Genomic DNA, 17,440 nt, shown 5'->3' on the forward strand with positions numbered 1-17,440 from the left:
AACTATAAGGGTGACTGGGGTTTTCCATGTTCAGAGTTTTTTGGGGCATAGGATCTTTTTGGCTGGGCATGGGGTTGCCTTCCTGCTCTCATCCCTGGGAGCTGTCTGCCCATCAGGCATGGCACAAAGGGGAAGCTACAGATGTAAGATCTGTTACACCCCTGGGGTCTTTAAATGTTCATTAGTGCTGCTGGGGCCTCAGTCTATTATGAACCATGCTGCTGTAATCACATGTTTTGTTATAGAAATTAGGATAATGGCAAATAATTAACAAATAATCACAGGAACTTTCTTACATTGTAAGTTGTTCCTCACTTTTCTCCCTATTATAGACAGCTGAGAGGATTTGTAAACCTCCTCCTTACTGTCTACATCTTGGTGGTCTGATTTGTTGTTTCTGTTTTTTTCTTTTAACCAGAGAAAACAAAACAGCTGTTGAGAGCTAAAATTAGATGCACACATTAACGCAGCCCAGCAAATTGCTTTTTTTTTCTGGCAGCTGAGCTCTGTCCTTATCAGATCAGCAGATGAAGGAGCTAATGATGGTTGAAGGTTGGATTTTGGAATTGATTGCAGCTCCTTATTTCCTGCACAGCTTCTGCTCTTTTGGGAAGTTCTTTGTCTCCAGGATTCAGAGGCAAAGGGTCTAGGGAGGGGAGGCAGAGAAAAAAGTCAAATCCTTTCTTTTCTGTGGGCTAGCTTGCTGAATTATTGTGGGAGGTAACCTTGGCAAATTCTGTGATCTGACTTGATCGTTATCTCTCTGGGAGTTGTATTGTTGTAAATTAAATTAGGATTGAGCATTGTATATTTAATTCTTGCTCATGTTTTGTCTAGCTGTAGCTACCTTCAGAGCCTTACCAGAGCTACCCTGTAGCTGGGTGCAATTTGAGTGAAGGAACTGGTGTTAATGTGGGTGATTGTAAGATAGACTTTTGATCAGTTCTCATTTCAACTTCAGATCATGATTCCCCTTTGAAAGCAATAAACTCAATACGAGTTATGGGATAGGGTGTAGCTTATTTGTATATTGCTCTCTGCTTAGGCTTATCTTGAGTTTGTGCAGTAACTCTCTGATTGCTATCACCCTGCAATTATTCCTTATTGCTACTTCACTACCATGAATGTCAGCAAAATGAGATCAGAGAACACTGGTGATTGCCCCATTTATGTCTGAAAAAGTGGCTGAATGAGCCAGTGCAATTCCTATGTAAGTAGAATAAAATACAGGTGTTCATATTCCAGCTGTTTTTAATATAGTAACAGGGTATATTGCAGACACCTCCACAGAGGTGGAAGTGATCTCACTTCCTTATTGCGTTCTCTGGATCTTTATTACCATATCATATTATTGCCTTATGGATGTGGTTTGGGTTTGGAGCAATGTGTAGCACTGCAGCTGAGTGCCTGCTAGTTGGGTGAAGCATTAGGAGTTCATTGCTTCACAGCTGTGGTGAGGAGATGGCTTTCAAACAAAGAAAAGAGGGTGAATGGGCAATGTTTTGCTACAGGCTTCTCTTCAGGATTTGTGATTCTGTTTTCAGATCTATCATAAGCCCATTGCGTCATACCAGATGGAGTGTCAAATCTTTTCTCTGTATTTATCCATCAGTCAAAATATAACAATAATGTAGGACAGAACTGTAGGATTTGATAAATTGTTCCTGTTAAGACTGCAGTGTTTCAGAAGGAAACCCTAACCTGTAGTCACATTCCCACATGCTAAAATACAGCATGGAAAGTACTGCATGGAGTGGGAGTAGGTGGGGAGCACAGTAGTCACTCTGCAGTTAAAGGAGCTGCTGTACAGTTCAAGCAAGTGACATACTATCATTTGGATGTTTTTTATGCTGCTCTTACAATGCCTATGAGCTGGTAAATCACTAACTTCTTCTGAAATGTTTCTGTTCTGCTTTGGTCGCTGATACTTGAAAGAAAGTTACTGTTCTACTCCAGGTATCAAGGCAACACAAATAGCTGCAGAGCAGCAACTGAATAAATTTAGTTTCACACTAGCTGGGAGCTGGTTGTGTTTCTAGGCAGGAATCTTGCCGCCTTGTTTACTTACACTGGTTGACCCAGCAGAAGCTCCGCTGGAATTGCTGGGTTTAGGCTGTGGCCAGGTTAGTGTGCAGCTAGGTACGTGGCCGCTGTGACTTGCAGCTGGAATTGTATCTCCTAAACACTGGGTGGCCCTGGCTGCAGGGCTGCAAGCTGCTCCTGTGCTATGTTGCTGGTGGTGCTTGCAGCATTGCAATATCTGATGATAACCATATTTCTGTCTTTCCCCACACAGGCTGAAGGGAAGGCGGTGCTCGTAACAGGTTGCGACAAAGGTTTTGGACATGCTTTGGCAAAACAGCTTCATGCGAAGGGATTTACTGTTTTTGCTGGATGCTTGCTCATGGTGAGTAGTAATATTGATCAAAATTCTTCTCTGATAGGAGAAAAATGCTTTTCAAGTGAAAGCATCTTCATCTGCAGCCACTGTACCCTTGTCCAAGACCTGAGAGAAATGCAGTGGGCAGGGATCGTTACATCTTCCATTGCTTCATCTGCCTGTTGCATCTTGCCATTCCTGTAATTTTGAGCTCTTTAGGGCAGGGGTTGTCTGTCAGCTGCGTGGCTGTCCAGTGGCTTGCACAGTAGGGCACTATTTACTGCTGGAAGCCTTTCAACAATATGGCAACACACTCAATAAATATGATAGTCCAAGATTGCAATGGAACTATGGCTTTCTGTGTTCCCTGGCATCTCTGTTGCTGTTGTTTGTTCTGTAACTTTCCTTTGAGGATGCTCTTCTCAAACTCATCTCTCCAAGTAGATTCCCCTGCCTTGTTCAGGTTCTGTTTCCAAAATGTCTTCTAACTGTGCTTCTATAGCTTCTGTAGGAGCTATTCGGTTTCTGGATAGCTGAATAAACAAATTTCTCATACCTTTCTGGTGTCTGTAGGTCTCATCCTGTCACCTGTGTTTGGCAGATGGTATCACTTGTTGTAAGAGATCACTTTAGGTACACTGTATCAGAAGGGGTTGCAGACCCATCATCCCAGTCTTTTTTATAACTTGGGCAGCTTCACTTCCATCTCAGCTCGGGTTTTACACTTACTATGCTTTTTTGCTGTTATGATAGTCAAAGTTCATGTAATTTCTGACCCGAATTGTTCAAAATCAGTTCATACTCACTTCTTCTCCACTTGAAGATGGCCATTTCAGCACAGATGCTCAAGGAGTGATGACAACAGATTCTTGAGTAGTGTGGAGGGTGAGAACAAATGAAAAAGGTGGCCCTTGTTGCCTGTGTGATCTCAGCGGAGGTTACGTTCTTCCACCACACCAGAAGAGAAAGTTATTATCAGCTGACACATTGTGTAACTTGAGAACAAAAGAGTCCTGCTGGAAAATTGCCACTGTTTGGAAATTTCCATGTGGAGGCTCTGTAAATCCTTCAATAATCATGTCATACGCTGCTTTGGGATGCCTGTCTCTGGTGATAGCAAGTCATGCACTCACTTTGCAGAGCAGCAGGTGTAGGAAACAGAAAGGAGGGGGGAGATAGGGCGGTCTGAGAGAGCTGTTCAGAAGGCAGAATACTAGTGCAGAGCAGAGAGGGCCAGGCTTCATTTGAAGCCACATAAAAAACCTAAATGCTCCTGTTTTATTGATGGAATAAAAAATACTGCTTCTTGGTCACCTGTCCTCTGATCTGGCCTGCCAACTTCTTACTCAGCCAAAATTCTTGTGGTTCCATACCTGGTTTGTGTGGAAGTGGAAAATGCATCAGCAATCATAGTTGATCGGCCGGTGACTTTCTGCAAGTGACTGAGCACTTGACCCTGAAGGGGTAGAGAGTGGGAGCATGTGATTTTTCTTGTTCTATGTGTTAATAAATTTTCAGGAGACCTGGACTCATAGCCCCAGGGTTTCACTTGTGGCTTCCCCCTGCTTCCCTGGCAGGTTATTAGTGTTGTCATTTCTGCTGTTAGGTACATCTGAAAGACAGGGTCTGGTGGTAACACAGTTACCTGGATAGGTGTTGCAAAAATATAACAGCCACATGCTTTCTACGGTTCTTGGGAGAGCCAGCATCCTCATTTAACAGCCTTGTATTTTACATGGTTGAGGGAGATAATAGCCTAGTGATTTAAAATTTGATGAGCAGGAGCTTACTGAAAACCTAACGGTAGAATGCGCGTGGGATGAAAATGGTTCTAGATCTAGAGCTGACTACTCTAAGAAAAGGAAGCATGTAGTGACTACAGAAAAAGATGATGTTTCCTCCCTTTGGATCCATCAGTGAAGGCAGGGGAGCTGTTAGGTCAGATCACTTGTGAAGAACAAGGTATGAGTATATTAGTGATTATTGCTGGTAAGTGAAGGAGCGCACGTGTGGTGGGGCTAAGGATGCAGCTACCCTGTGGTAACTGGCATTGTGCATCTAACTGTGCATGACAAGTGCAAGGAAACTTCCCCTGTCATGAGAGAAGTGAGGGCTGCAGGGTCAAGAGCAGGTATGGGGACAGTTGTAGAGCAGATGCCAGGCTATTAGTTAACACGTAGTTAGTCTATCATCACTTACTTGTATGCTTTTATACAGGGAATTAAAGGATCCCTGATGTACTAACTGCCACAGAACACTCTTGTATTAAATATGTGGTGGTACACTGTCAGGTGTATCAAGAGCTTTTTAATGATCAGACAGTCAAAAATAAAGTTACAGAATAACAAGAATACTGGGCTAGAACTGGAGAGGATCAAGTGCAAAAGGGATTTAGTTTAGCAAGGACAAGTGAGTTCACAGAGAAGGTTTCAGTTTAATATATTAGGGATAAGATGGAAAACCACACAGAAATTGATTACAAAATAACCCAAAAAGTAGAAAGTACAGAAAAAGTTGAAATGGTCATTGTCTTATTTTCATTGATCTTACTGAAAAAATGAATAAGTTGTTTTCAGATGCCTACTGCCAGCAGTTTTCATGAGGACTGCAGGCAAGAAAAGGGAAAGAACAGGGAACGTTTACATAAATGGGTGTGTTCACATTCACCAAGCCTGACAAAATGTACTGAAAAGTATTTAAAGGATGAGCCGTTGTCATTTCTGCCCCATGGGTGATACTTTCAGGAGCACCTGGAGGACAGGGGATTTCCAGCAGGCGGGAAGAGGGCAGATACTGTACTTGTTTCCCAAAGGAGACAGACCTCTGGAAGGCAGCTCACCTTTGGTGCACTAGATGAGATTGCAACATGCCGATTTGTCAATTTTACAGGTATCTAGATCTTGGTGTGATACACGCTGTCTGTCTTAACTTCTCTGGGAACAGGCTGTGCTGTGTCATTCTGGCCAAGCAGCAGAGTGGTTAAAGGGGAAGTAATAAATGCATCCTGAGTAAGGGTTTTGACGCAGGCCCTCATGATAAGTCTCATGAGCAAACTTACTCTCTAAGCCTGTCACTGCTGTTAAATCCCAGGGAGACTTTCGTGGAAGTGCCCCCTGGAATAGGGAGTTCACTTGGAAAGAAATGGGCACGGTGCCAGGCAGGGAAGATTGCAGGCCCTTTGGGGAATAGGGTTCAGAATGATCCTGATGTATCGGGTGGAGTCTGAAATCAGTTAGGTGGAATCCAGTAACGACCAGTATGAGGTGTTCTGCTCAGGAAGTGCGGGGAGGGAGCGGGTGCGTAGGCAGCAGCAGGGTGTGGTGGAACTGACACAGATGGAGCAGGCAGACTGGATCCACGGCTGTTCAGCATTGTGCTCATGGCTTCCTGATTCCCGCTGACATCCCGCTGCGAGTGCCCAAGTGCTTGCCAGGACCTAATCCTGAATCCTACAAGCTTCACTGAGAAAAAGCCACAGCTTGGTCTGTTTCAGGACTATCCGCTAACAAGCCCCTCTGTGGTCTGCCTGCTCAGCACCAGCGTCGTTGGGATCCTCTGTCCCAGAGCAGGGGAGCAAAGAGTGAGGGGAAGAGGAGGCAGCTGAACGCTGGAGCGAGGCTCTGGCTGGGCGGAGAGGGCTTGTGTGTCTGTCTGCCTCCCCACCCAGGGGCAGCCCCGGCCAGGCAGCGGGTGGGGTGGGCAACCAGAGCCGTGCAGGGCTGCGAGGGCAGGATAACTGGGGGAAGCGAGATATCTGGCAGGAAACAGCCCAGTCCCACCAAAGGCCTCTCTGGAGAGTGCTTGGGCAACCCGCTGGGCTGGAGCAGGGCAGCTTTCAGCTCTTGAGGGAACCGGGAAGGGGAAGCTGGGAGATCCTCTAAGAGGACAAAAATCAGCTGGAAAAAAAGTGACAGCAAAGGGAGGAGAGAGAGGTTTTGCAGGAGCAGTTGAGTCACTGCTGCCAGCCCCCCCCCCTTGGCTCGTGCTGCTGTGTGGCTCCTGCTGATGAGTCCCAAGGCCATGAAAACCACCCCAGGGAGGACAGCCTGGCTGCTTCCGTGGGAGCCGCTCCAGATATTTTCCCACCTGGCAAATCTACTGTTTAAAAACCAAGGGGGAAGTGCCGTGCGGCTGTCCGAACAGGGAACGTGCTTACAGCCCCTGAAGCCCACAGAGCATAAGATGATGTTCACTTCTTTCCATGAAGGTACATGGGTGCTTCATTTGTAAAGAGGTTTTCTGGATATGAGAGTTAAGCAGTTTGTTTTACCGTTAAGTGGTGGCTGAGGTGGTGGCTGCAACTCTGAAAAGTGGTTCCAATTGATACTGTGTGTTGAAGTCAGTCTTCCAAAATCAATGTTATGTCAACAGTGAATATATTGTGGCTGGCAAGGTAACTTTGCAGATTGAGTTGTATTGGTGATACGGGAAAATTAATTTCAAGATGGTTAATACAAACCACTTATGCTGGATTTTTAAGTTGCTGGTCTATGACTTTGTTTCTAAAAACAGTGGAAATATTTCTTGTTTACTTTTTAAGGATTATGGAAGATAAAAATACATGTAGAGAAAGGTGTTTTCAGTGCTCTGAAATGACAATTGATATGTATACAGTTAACTTTTTTGCTTCTGTAAAGATACAGTGAATCTCTCTCATTACAAGCTGAATTAGCTCCACTTTATTCACTGTTAAGTAGCTGCAAGTTGCTTTGTATAACTTGGTGAGATGCAAGAGCATCTTCCAGAAATATGGTGAGGCATCACACAACCCTTACCTGTCTCAAAGGGAATATAATATTTTGGGGACTATGTTATTAACTTCTTGTAATGCCACTTCCAGAGATTTTTTTCATGGCTAGATAAGGGGGCTGGACACGGCATGTCACCGTGTTTGGTGTGCGTTAGAAAAGCTTCAAGTCTCTATTTGCTGTTTTTCTGATACCTGGAAATAAGTCAGTTGTGAAATGATTTCAGCATCTCATTCCTACTGTTGTTGTAACGCCAGTGTAACTATATATTGATTTTTTTCAAGAGAGCTACCCTGTTTTACTCAAAGCAACGATGGGCATTTCAACTCTTTTCCTTCATTACATGTCATTGTTTACTGGACTGAAGGTGGAGGTGAGACGCTGTATACTATATTTATTAAATAGCCTGAGATAAGCATGGAAGAACTAAGTGGTTACAAGTTTTTTACGTCAGCTTGGCTGCAGAGGCAGCTGAGCAGGTGACTGTGGGAGCGTTGCTTGCCTTGTTTGCCCTTGTGCTGGGGAGTTGGTGTCAAGTGCTAAAGGAAGAGTGGCAGCCAGGCATGGTGACTCACCAATTCATAACTTCTTCCTCCCTAATGAGGCAGAGCCTGTGGTTCAGGGAGTAGTTTGGTGAATTAAATCTTGAGCCTGCTGTGGACTGCGTGGCTAATCTGTGCTTTTTTCACTTCTATTTGTTATATACCACCTGAGCAAGGCTGTAAGGCTTAGGCAGCAATCCTTTCTGGAGGTGACCAGGTAAAATTTGGAATTTGAAGTGTGTTTATGTTTGACTAAACAAAAAAAATCCCACAATAGTAACAGAATCTCTGATGATAGAGCAGCAGGGGCAGGGGGAAGAGGAAAGAAAGGAAAAACATAGAAAGGAAAGCAGAGCCGGTCATGTGGGGGGAGTGGGGAAGACTTCTTCTTACCTCCTCAGCCAGAATCTCCTCCTTTCATGCCTTATGTCTGTAATCTTGTTGTTGTGTGGCAGATGTCCACTGTGCATGAATTTCTGTGCATCCTGTTCCGCTGTGTAGTAAGAGCAAAGTAGTATTATGATATAGTTCAGCTGTAAATGTTTCCTGCTGTATCCTGTAGCATCAGACTCTTTGCTGTTAGGCATGCCAAAGGTGTCCCTGCTGTCTTGTTTTCAAAGTGGTCTGACAATACTATTTCATTAGAAGCCAGGCAGTATTTTGGGATGACAGAAGGACAGTGCCTAATTAGCCTTTTGCTTTTAAGCCTAGAAAATCTGACTCTGATTTCTGTGCAAGTGTTTGCTATGTTACTTGCAGAGCATGGAGACTGAGGTGGTGGAGAGTCACCCACGGTTATCCCAGGCCAGCACAGTATTTCGTAGTGTTAAGGATGTGAAACCCATCATGCAAGGAGCTAACAGCAGGGGCTTTGTGGCCCTTTGGAGCAATGGGTCACGGATGCAGACGTAGGGGCTGTGCTGGAGAGAAGATGAAGATGGCTGTGACTTGCACGCTGGTTCATGTGGCTCGTGTACTTATTTGTGCACTGAGTTTACACCACTGTGTGCCATTTCAGTAGCTTCTGCTTCTTGTCCATGCGAACAAGCCTGGCCCCAAGCTGCGTAACTGCTCCTTGTCTGTCTTAGCAGGACATCTTTTTTTTCTCATGAACAGGATAAGAATGGAGATGGAGCCAGGGAGCTGAAGAACATGAAGTCAGATCGCATGAAAGTGCTACAGATGGATGTGTGCAGTGACCAGGAGGTGGCTCAGGCTGTGGATTTTGTGAAGAGGACCCTGAAGGAGCCAGAGGAAGGTACATAGGGATCTTTGTATTTCCAGCACAGCTGGCTCTTTGCTGTGCTCACAGCATCCTTCCTACAGAGCTGGCCATGCACTGGCCAGGTCATTCCCTCCCTGCGCCACCAAAAGAAGGTTAACAAGCCTGGAGGCCTGTGACAGTGTGTGGCTGGCAGTCAGGCAGTGCTGAACACATGTTGGTGAGGAGAGTTGTCTCGACGTTGATGTGGCAGCCACATGGAAAGAGCCCAAGACTGGCTGGAGGATTAGGCTGTAATTCTACATCCCGTAAAACCTGGTGAGTGGCAGTAAGTGTACAAGAGCCTGTCTCTTCCTCCTTGACTATCTGTGAAGGGCACAGGATGGCCAGAGCCTGGTCCTTCCCTGGTGCTGCTGCTGCATTCTGGCTCACACAGACCTTTCTCTAGTGACCCTGCTAGTGATGAGGTGACAGGCCCTGGCTGCTTACTGCTGTCCCCTCTGCTGTGCTGGTACAACCTGTTTGTGTAACTGAGTGCTGAGCTGGAGCACAAAACTGGCCTGCCCCCAGACTTGGATTGTTCTTCAGCCAGGTCAGTCCATGCTTTCAGTTTGCCATACAACATCCCAGAGGTGATGTGAGGCAGGATCCAAGGTGGGCTTGTCATAGACCACCTTAATCCACACGCCACCTTAAATGTAAGTCCAACGCTTTGTGTGCCTTTTTCCTTCTTGGAAGTGGTTTGGCAGTGAGATTTGAGTTCATAGTCAGAACCTGGTGTGACACCACCTAACCTCTTCCCATGTGGTGAGGTTGTGAAGCCTCTTGGCCTGCATAGGTTCCTCTGCAGCCTCTGTGCAAGCTGCAAGCTGGACAGCAGCTGTAGACACAGGCTAAGGGCGGACTGAGGTTTCACATCTGTGGCTCCAGGGCTTTTAAGGGTCCTGTGGCTGGAGGGTGGTTGCTTCTCCTGAGGCTTGGATGAAACTGCCATGGGCAGTATAAATACCTGCCATATATGGCAAGTATAAAGCTAGTAAACAATAATAGCTCTAATCTTCATGCAAATTACATGAGCACACCCTTCTTTCTAAAACAAGCATATGAAATGTAACCGAGTAACGTACAAGCTTTGATCCCACACATGTTCTCTCTGTGTGATTTTTCTTCCTACATAATCACGCAGCCCTCGTCACACACTGCACAGCTTCTCAAGCTTTTCCTGAAGAGCCCAGCAACAGCAGCGCTGCCACGGAGCCATTTCCCACTGAGTGAAAGCTTGTAAGGGAGCAGCTCTGTTGTGCCTATAAATGCAGCAGTGTTTGCAAAACCATGTGTGTAGCAGGGACAGAGAAGTCTTGCATCCTTGATCAGCAAGTTGGACTGGTTCCTCCTGCTCTTGAGAACCTTATCCTGTAGTTGTTTGCACAGTGTGCAAAGCAGCAAAGGCTTCTTTTTAGGCCCATCACTGACCGAGGTTTGGGGCTTGCCAATAAATAGCGCTCGATAGACTATTGAGACTGAGGTGCCTTGCGTGGAGGTGCTTGTTGCACAGAGTGTGGCACCAGGGGAGCTAGTGCAGAACATTCTTGTTCTTGTGCTGTACATTGATACCTCTCTTCCCTGTGCTGTGTACATAAGGCTAAACTCATTCTGATAGGAGTGCCCCTGTTTGTTTTCTATCTTACACCATTCCCACCGTATTGTTGACACTAAAGAAATAATAGTGATAAGACTCTGCTCAATAAACACACCGCTGTCCAGCAAACAGTGCTGTGACCGGGTACCTATCAGCGCTTTGTTCTGTATGAAATGTGACCTGATCCGTGAGCAATGAAATTCCAAGAATGAACAATTGTGAATGCTTTTGTGAATGTCCCTGAATCTTTGTAACCCAAGAAATGGGAAATCGTTGTACAGAAACTTAGAATCAGAAATACTCTGCAGGGGTCAGTTTGGGACTGACAGTTGAAGTCTTTTGTGGTCTTTGGTAAACCCCTGTCAAATTTGCTCTGTATAGCTTCATGTTACTGTTGAAATTACACCATCAGGTCCTCCTGCTAGTGATTACAGCCTGCTTTGCAGCAGTGCAGAGGACCCTGTTCAGGCTGATACGCTGTACTTGGCTGCCAGATGAGTGTGAATTTTCAGTTTTCTTGACCCATTAAAGCTGGCAGCTTCAGTAAGTGTAGCAGCCACAGGCAGGGGATCTTGGGCAGAGCAGGAGCAGAACTACTTGACTGCAGCATTTAGAAACTTGAATTTAAAAAAACCAGAAGTAAGAATAGGTGAGCAAGATGTTTTCTTGGCTTTTGCTGGAGGCCATGATTTCGCTGTTATCACAGATAGCCCCTGGGGCTGTTGTGGCCTGGTGGGGATTGGGAAAGGGTCCTTCTTGAGAAGGACGGAGCTGCAGGCCAGTGGACTGGAGCAATATCCATCATTGTCTGACAAAGACCGGTTTGCTGGACAAAAAGAGTGCCAGGATCACCATGTGAGTGCTGGGAGGTGCAGGAATGGTGGCAGCTGTAATAGGTAAATCCATTCTGGGACAGACCATGACAGAGTGGTTAATGCACTTTTCTTTCTGGGCAGGACGTGACCTTCTCTGATCTGTTATACCTGGCTGGTCAGCAGCCTCCAGGGAAAACAAACTTAGCTGGGAATGGGGCAGGGTTAGTAGGGCCAGTGTGAGGTAGAAAGTCAGTCTAGCAAGGGCATGTTGGTGTTTTTAAATGCACCAGGAGGATAAATTCCAGTTGTATTTATTGGGCCATGGTGTATGGCAGGACATCTAATGAGGAGCAACTCTGTTATCTTGTTCCAGCTCTTCTGTTTGTTCCTCCTGCAGTTTATGGCTGCATAGTCCTGCGCTTCAACAAATTCACCAAGTACGGACTCAGTCCTACAGATGTTTGCCACTGGGACTCCTGCAGTAGTCACTTTGAAGGGTCAAGTCCTCAGTGAGTTGCTAAGTCTTGGACATGTAAGGATGTAAAGGGCTCAGTGCAGAAGCTCTCGGTAAGTGCAGTCAATTTAATTGTCACAGGACTGCATGCACATTTTTAATTTCTAGTAATTTTAAGGGTTGCTTGTCAGTTTGCCATCTTCTGCTATAGTTAGGATTGAGGGAAACCCAGTACCTGGACTAAAATGCAGCAGCTGTTAACTGGGCCATGAAGTTGTAGATCAAACCATCCAGTCTCCAAAACAGTGAGTCAGAGTTGTGAAGGGGTTTAGAAATCCAAGATATTTGTTTCACTTCCTTCTATTTTTTTTTTTTAATTGAGGGAAAGTCCATCCCCCTCCAAACTGTAAAAGCCATCATAAAGTCAGGGAGTGAAGACAAACCTGGGACCGACAGAAGGCATAAAAGAGGGTCAGCCAGATCCAGCCATACAAAGCCCCAGGACAGCATTTGACCTTAGAAGAGACATTCAGGGAGTCAGTGCTTGGTTGGCCCCATCACTCCCTGATGTTCCAAACAGGCCTCACTGGCTTCACTCCTGGTATACCAAGAGCGTATTTCATCTCCTTGCTGGGTTTTTCTCTACAACTTTTTTTTCTACAAAAGGTCTCAGTTCTTTGTCAGGCACTTGGGTTACTTTGAACAACAGGGAAAGCTTCTTCTCTGCAGCACTCTTCCTTGTTCTGCTTTTTAACCACGTGTTTGTTGGCAGGTCTGTGGGGTCTGGTGAACAACGCTGGTGTCTCGACCTTTGGAGAGGTGGAATTTGCAAGTTTAGACAACTACAAGAAGGTGGCAGAGATCAACCTGTGGGGCACTGTGAGAGTGACAAAGGCTTTCCTGCCCCTCATTCGTAGAGCTAAAGGTAATGCTGGGCAGCGTGGCAAGACTCAGAGAGAGCTTTTGCAGCAGAGCAAAGCGATGCAGCTAAAAATCGGGACTCAGTCTGTGCTAGAAGGAATGCCTGTGCAGTCCAAGGAGGGTGTCTAGGGCATGCAGGCAAACTAGACAGCAGTGTTCAACATGCTGTGTAATTATTTGGTAGTATAGGACACTCTTGGAGCAGTCCAGGCACCTACACAGCAGGTGCTGTCTTAAATATCTCAGGGTATCAGAGACCTTTGGCAGTGCTGGCAGATACAACACAGGACTCCAGGCCACCTTTAGAAAAACTGACTGGAGGCCAGACAAGATAATCCTGGCCCGCAGAGTCCACCAAATGCTTACGTTTGGGTAACTGAATCTTTTCCTTCATGTGATGTAATTCACAGGTGATTGCAAAGTGGTAGTGGTGGATTAAATGACAGTCAGTAACAGCCATTTTAGATATCTTACAAGACAACAGTATTAGCAAAAGTCTCTGGTTTATATTAAAAAAAAAAAAAAGATATGTATGAGCAGAACTCTGAAGAGCTGCTTTATTTAACACGTGTGGGAGAATGCTGGCACAGCTGTGTGTTCTGTGAGGACAAAAAGGGTTATGTTGAGAAGGTTGCTCAGATACTGTTTCCGGGAAGGAAGTACCACTAAATAAGCCCTGTCTCACTGCAAAAGGTAGCTTACCCATCAGGTCAGCAGGTGGTTCTCACAGCTCTTCCAAGTTGCATTTAGGTCTGGAATGAGAGAGCAGAGCCACCCACTTGTTTCTCAGCTAAAATTTCAAGCTGCAGAGGAGTGTCATGCTCCACGGCTGTGAAAATCCTCTCTGTAAAAATAGCTGGTGAGATTTCAAGAGCCTGTTTGCATCTGAAACCATAATTGCACACATCTTGTCTTGAGGAAGGACAGAGCCACCCACGGAGGAGTGACCGTTGCTGTTGCTGCCCCTAGGCAGTGCGTGATCTAACACAGCTGCCACAGCTCTGCAATCAGGCTGGCATGGGCTGCTGGTGGGAGTTAGGACAATTGCTCTTTGCCGCCCCATAGACAGCAGCATGTTAGGTCTCTCCATTTGTCCCAGGCAAGTAGTTCTCTAGGTACTCCTGGCTGGCCAGCTGGATGAGCAGGCTCTGCTGCTCATGCTGCAGGTTCAGAGAAACCTCTACTGGTTCTCTGCCTTCCAGCTCAGGTTTAGAGGCGTGTAGCTGTGTTGGGCAGAGTGGCTGCGGGTGAGCTGTCATACTTACAGGAAGAACCAGAACGCTTCTGTGGCATCACATTGTGTTGTGTGCTTTCCAGCTTGTAACACTGCTAGCCAGGAATGTGAACGCTTCTGTAGCAAGATGCAGGAGTGGGCACACTGATGTGAGAGCACACAGCTAGTAGCCTCGGAAGGTCTGGGTAGTTCCCTGCTTAGAAATTAGGAGGAGAATGTCTTGTATGCTTTGTAAACCCTTTTTAATACAGAGGCAGGCATGTGTATCATCCATGCAGGAGGTCAGAGCAGGTGCTAGCCTTGCTTGAGTCAGGAGAGAAGGGCTCCTTGACAAGGGATTTAGATGCCTCTTCAAGATTCAGATTTTAGAAATCAGCATCATCCAACGAAGCACCTTTTTACTGGGATATTCTGCCTGCTTCTTTGGCAGCCCATCATCTCTCCCTGCTCTTTTCTCTCTAGGCCGTGTGGTGAATATCACAAGCATGTTGGGACGGATGGCGAGTCCATCCCGCTCCTGCTATTGCGTTTCCAAGTTTGGGGTGGCAGCCTTCTCGGACTGCCTCCGGCAGGAGATGTACCGCTGGGGTGTCAGAGTCATCCTCATTGAGCCCAGTAACTTCGTGGCAGCTACAGGCATCCTGACGGCAGACAGCATCGATAAACAGGCTGAGGCACTGTGGAGCGGAGCCAGCCACACTGTGCAGGAGGACTAGGGGTGGGAGTATTTCACTCATCACGTGGCCCTGATGAAGTCCTTCGTTAACAGTGGCCTGAAGGACATGTCTCTGGTCTTGAATGACATCACCGATGCACTTACTTCTCCGTGCCCAAACAACTGTTACAATCCCATGGAGACCTACTGGTGGGTGAGGCTGCAAGTCATGACTCACCTGCCCACCGCCATTGCTGACTGGCTTTACATCCCCGGAGCCACCCTGTAAATGGCTGTCCTTCAGCATCCTTCCAGCGCTCGTAGGTGTGCACAGGTTAGAGCTGGCTTAGGGCTGTTCTGCACCCGTTGCTGATGCATCTCCCCTGTAGATGCATGTGCTTTCACTTCAGGTTATGGCTTCAAGTCTAGTGTTGTGGGATGCTGAGAACAGCATGGCTTTTTTTTTTTTTTTTCCCCTAATTCTTGCTCTTCGTATTCCCTGCTGTCCTGATTAAAGAGGAAAGGTGTTTTCCTTTTAATTGTGAAGGAGGCAGAGGAAGGTTAACATAATGGGTCAAATATGTGGCTAGTGTAATTAGGTCAGCAGAGTTCTCCCAGTGATAAATGTGGTTCATTAATGGGCTCCTGCTTTTCCTTACAAGGACAGGCTGCTAATAGCAGAGCAAAGTTGTTTCTATGAGGTGTCTCGAAGGGATAAACCAAAGTGGGAGACAAAAGCAGAGTTTTCCAATTGATTGAAAATGGGTCAGTCACAGCCTTCCGTTGTTTCCATGATACTGCTAGGAAGCTGTGCTGCACTGTGACTGCTCCCTCCAGGAAAACAGCAACAGTGCCTCTAAACAGCCTCATTACCTAGCTGGGGGTGTCAGATCACTGCAAAGACAGGTTCTTCCCTCCCAGCACTGTGGCCAAGAGGTGCCAGAGCCAGTAAGTGTAGACAGGCTGGGCAGGGAAAAGCCCTCCTAATAACGAGTGAGGTATGAGCTTTCCCTCTGTCAGTCCCTGTGAATGCTAGGACTTGCAGCCTCTCTCCACCCACTGTTGATAAACTTTGTGGAACAGGGTTAAATCTGATGTAGCAAACAAATTTGGCTGCTCAAACTGCTACCTTAGGTACCGGGTGCCTGAACTACTCAGCTGTGGTACCGACACTGTTCAGCCACCCCCTGCTTCCCTCAGGTCACTGCCCCATGCTAGGCTTCCTCTTGCTGGAGAGGGAGCTGCTCTTGCTTTCCCACATCAGTTTCTTGGTTTCATCCTCTCTGCACTTGAACAGTGACAGGACTCTATGTAGCCAGTGTGGCCTGATGAGCTCTGGAAGGGTGCTTTAAGTGACACGTTTCTTTTTTTTTTTTTTTTTTTCCTAATATTTTGCAATGAAATTTCCATGTTGTACGTGATTTTCTCCTCAGAGAACCTCCTGATAACTGGTATGAGCTACTTTTGCGCAGTACCCCCAAGGGTATCTCCTATTGGCCAGATACAGGATTTCAATTATTTTTCCAAGTGCTGGGGCTGCCTGGCTTCATGCCCTGTTCCCTCTGTCCCAGTGGTGACCGCTGGTGGAACAGCCTGGGTGCTGCTGGCCTGGCTGGGACCTTACCCTCTTACTCTAGGGACCAGCTTGGTTCTGTTTTGTCCTGTGTGAAATTAAGTGGCTATGAAAAGAACTTACCGTTTGCTCTTTCCTCATCTGTCTCTGCTAGCTCTGACTTGGAAACTGTGCCATAGACTTTTTATATACTGCTGGCTGTAAATGCTTGGAGTCTGCATGCAGCTGTGAATGCTGTGATGCCTGAGGAGGAAAGCAGGCTTCCCTTGGAGGTGCTGTGGAGGTAGCTTGTATTACAAGTAATAACTCGGGGAAATGCTGGCTGTGCAGTTCTTTATCTATTCCAGATCGTTGGCACGTGGAGATTGCCTGGGATCCAGCACCCAGAACGATCCCGCTGAACAGCAGCTTAAGCAGTGTTGTAATCACTTCTGCTCCCTGCACTGTGAAATGTGAGTAATGTTAAATAGCTCTGATTTGCACAGAGAGTAAAATAAACAGATTTGTAAAGCACATGTCTGTGTCTCTGGTGCTCATTTCTACATTGGTTTTCCCACCTTTTTTGAATCCGAGGTTGGGATTTAATTGGACTCGGTAATTAAGGAGGGTGGTGGTTCAGCAGGTAGTGGTACTGTGGGGGCTCTGTGAGAACTGCCTGGAGCAGAACAGGCGGCATGACCTATTTCATCAGCAGAAGGCAGCTGGAGAGGCCTCTCTGCAAACACACACCCCATCGGTGTTTGTATTTTACGTGGTGTCCCTCAAATGACAGCATTGAGAGAGTGGTGCTGCATATTATTCATCGCCTCAGTGCTCTCTGCATGTAACTCATCCAAGTGCTACAGCTGCCTGGTAATAAGGATTAGCCCTTCTCACAGACAGAAGGGAGACTTGGGAGCCAAGAAGTGTCAAAGGCCACGCAAGGACCTTGTGGCCAAGTCAGGGTTAGGATTTCACAGCCTGTGAGCCCCAGCCCCTTCCTCTGCCCCCTGAGAAGCGCTCAGGTGAGCTGTCAGTGCCTGCTCTGGTCTCTGCCTGGGTGTGGAGCTCTGGGTGGATGCTGGGGGAAAGAGGAGCAGAGCGGTGGTGCAGGAAGAGAAAGTATCAAGTGTTTTTGGTACAGTGTAGATGATCGTGTGAACTCTGAGCCAGACAAGCAAAGCTAAGGTGACCGAGCAGGTCCCTTTCCCATCTTGAGCTTCCAGCAGCTGTTCAGTGTCCAGTGGAAACTTGGTTCTGAACTCTGTTTTCTGAGGC

General features: G+C 46.6%; 1 protein-coding gene across 1 annotated transcript in view; it reads left to right on the forward strand.

Moving 5' to 3' along the window:
* LOC102048041 (D-beta-hydroxybutyrate dehydrogenase, mitochondrial-like) overlaps positions 1–16,698 on the forward strand; it is an 18,327-nt gene extending 1,629 nt beyond the window's left edge. The window contains 5 exon segments of the mRNA XM_055723352.1: positions 2,297–2,407; positions 8,787–8,928; positions 12,573–12,725; positions 14,418–14,944; positions 16,531–16,698. Of these exon segments, the coding sequence (XP_055579327.1) occupies positions 2,297–2,407; positions 8,787–8,928; positions 12,573–12,725; positions 14,418–14,899 (888 nt within the window). The 3' untranslated portion in view covers positions 14,900–14,944; positions 16,531–16,698.
* The last annotated feature ends 742 nt before the right edge of the window (positions 16,699–17,440 follow it).

Source organism: Falco cherrug, chromosome 11 (assembly GCF_023634085.1).
Source record: "Falco cherrug isolate bFalChe1 chromosome 11, bFalChe1.pri, whole genome shotgun sequence".
Taxonomy (NCBI): Eukaryota; Metazoa; Chordata; class Aves; order Falconiformes; family Falconidae; genus Falco; species Falco cherrug.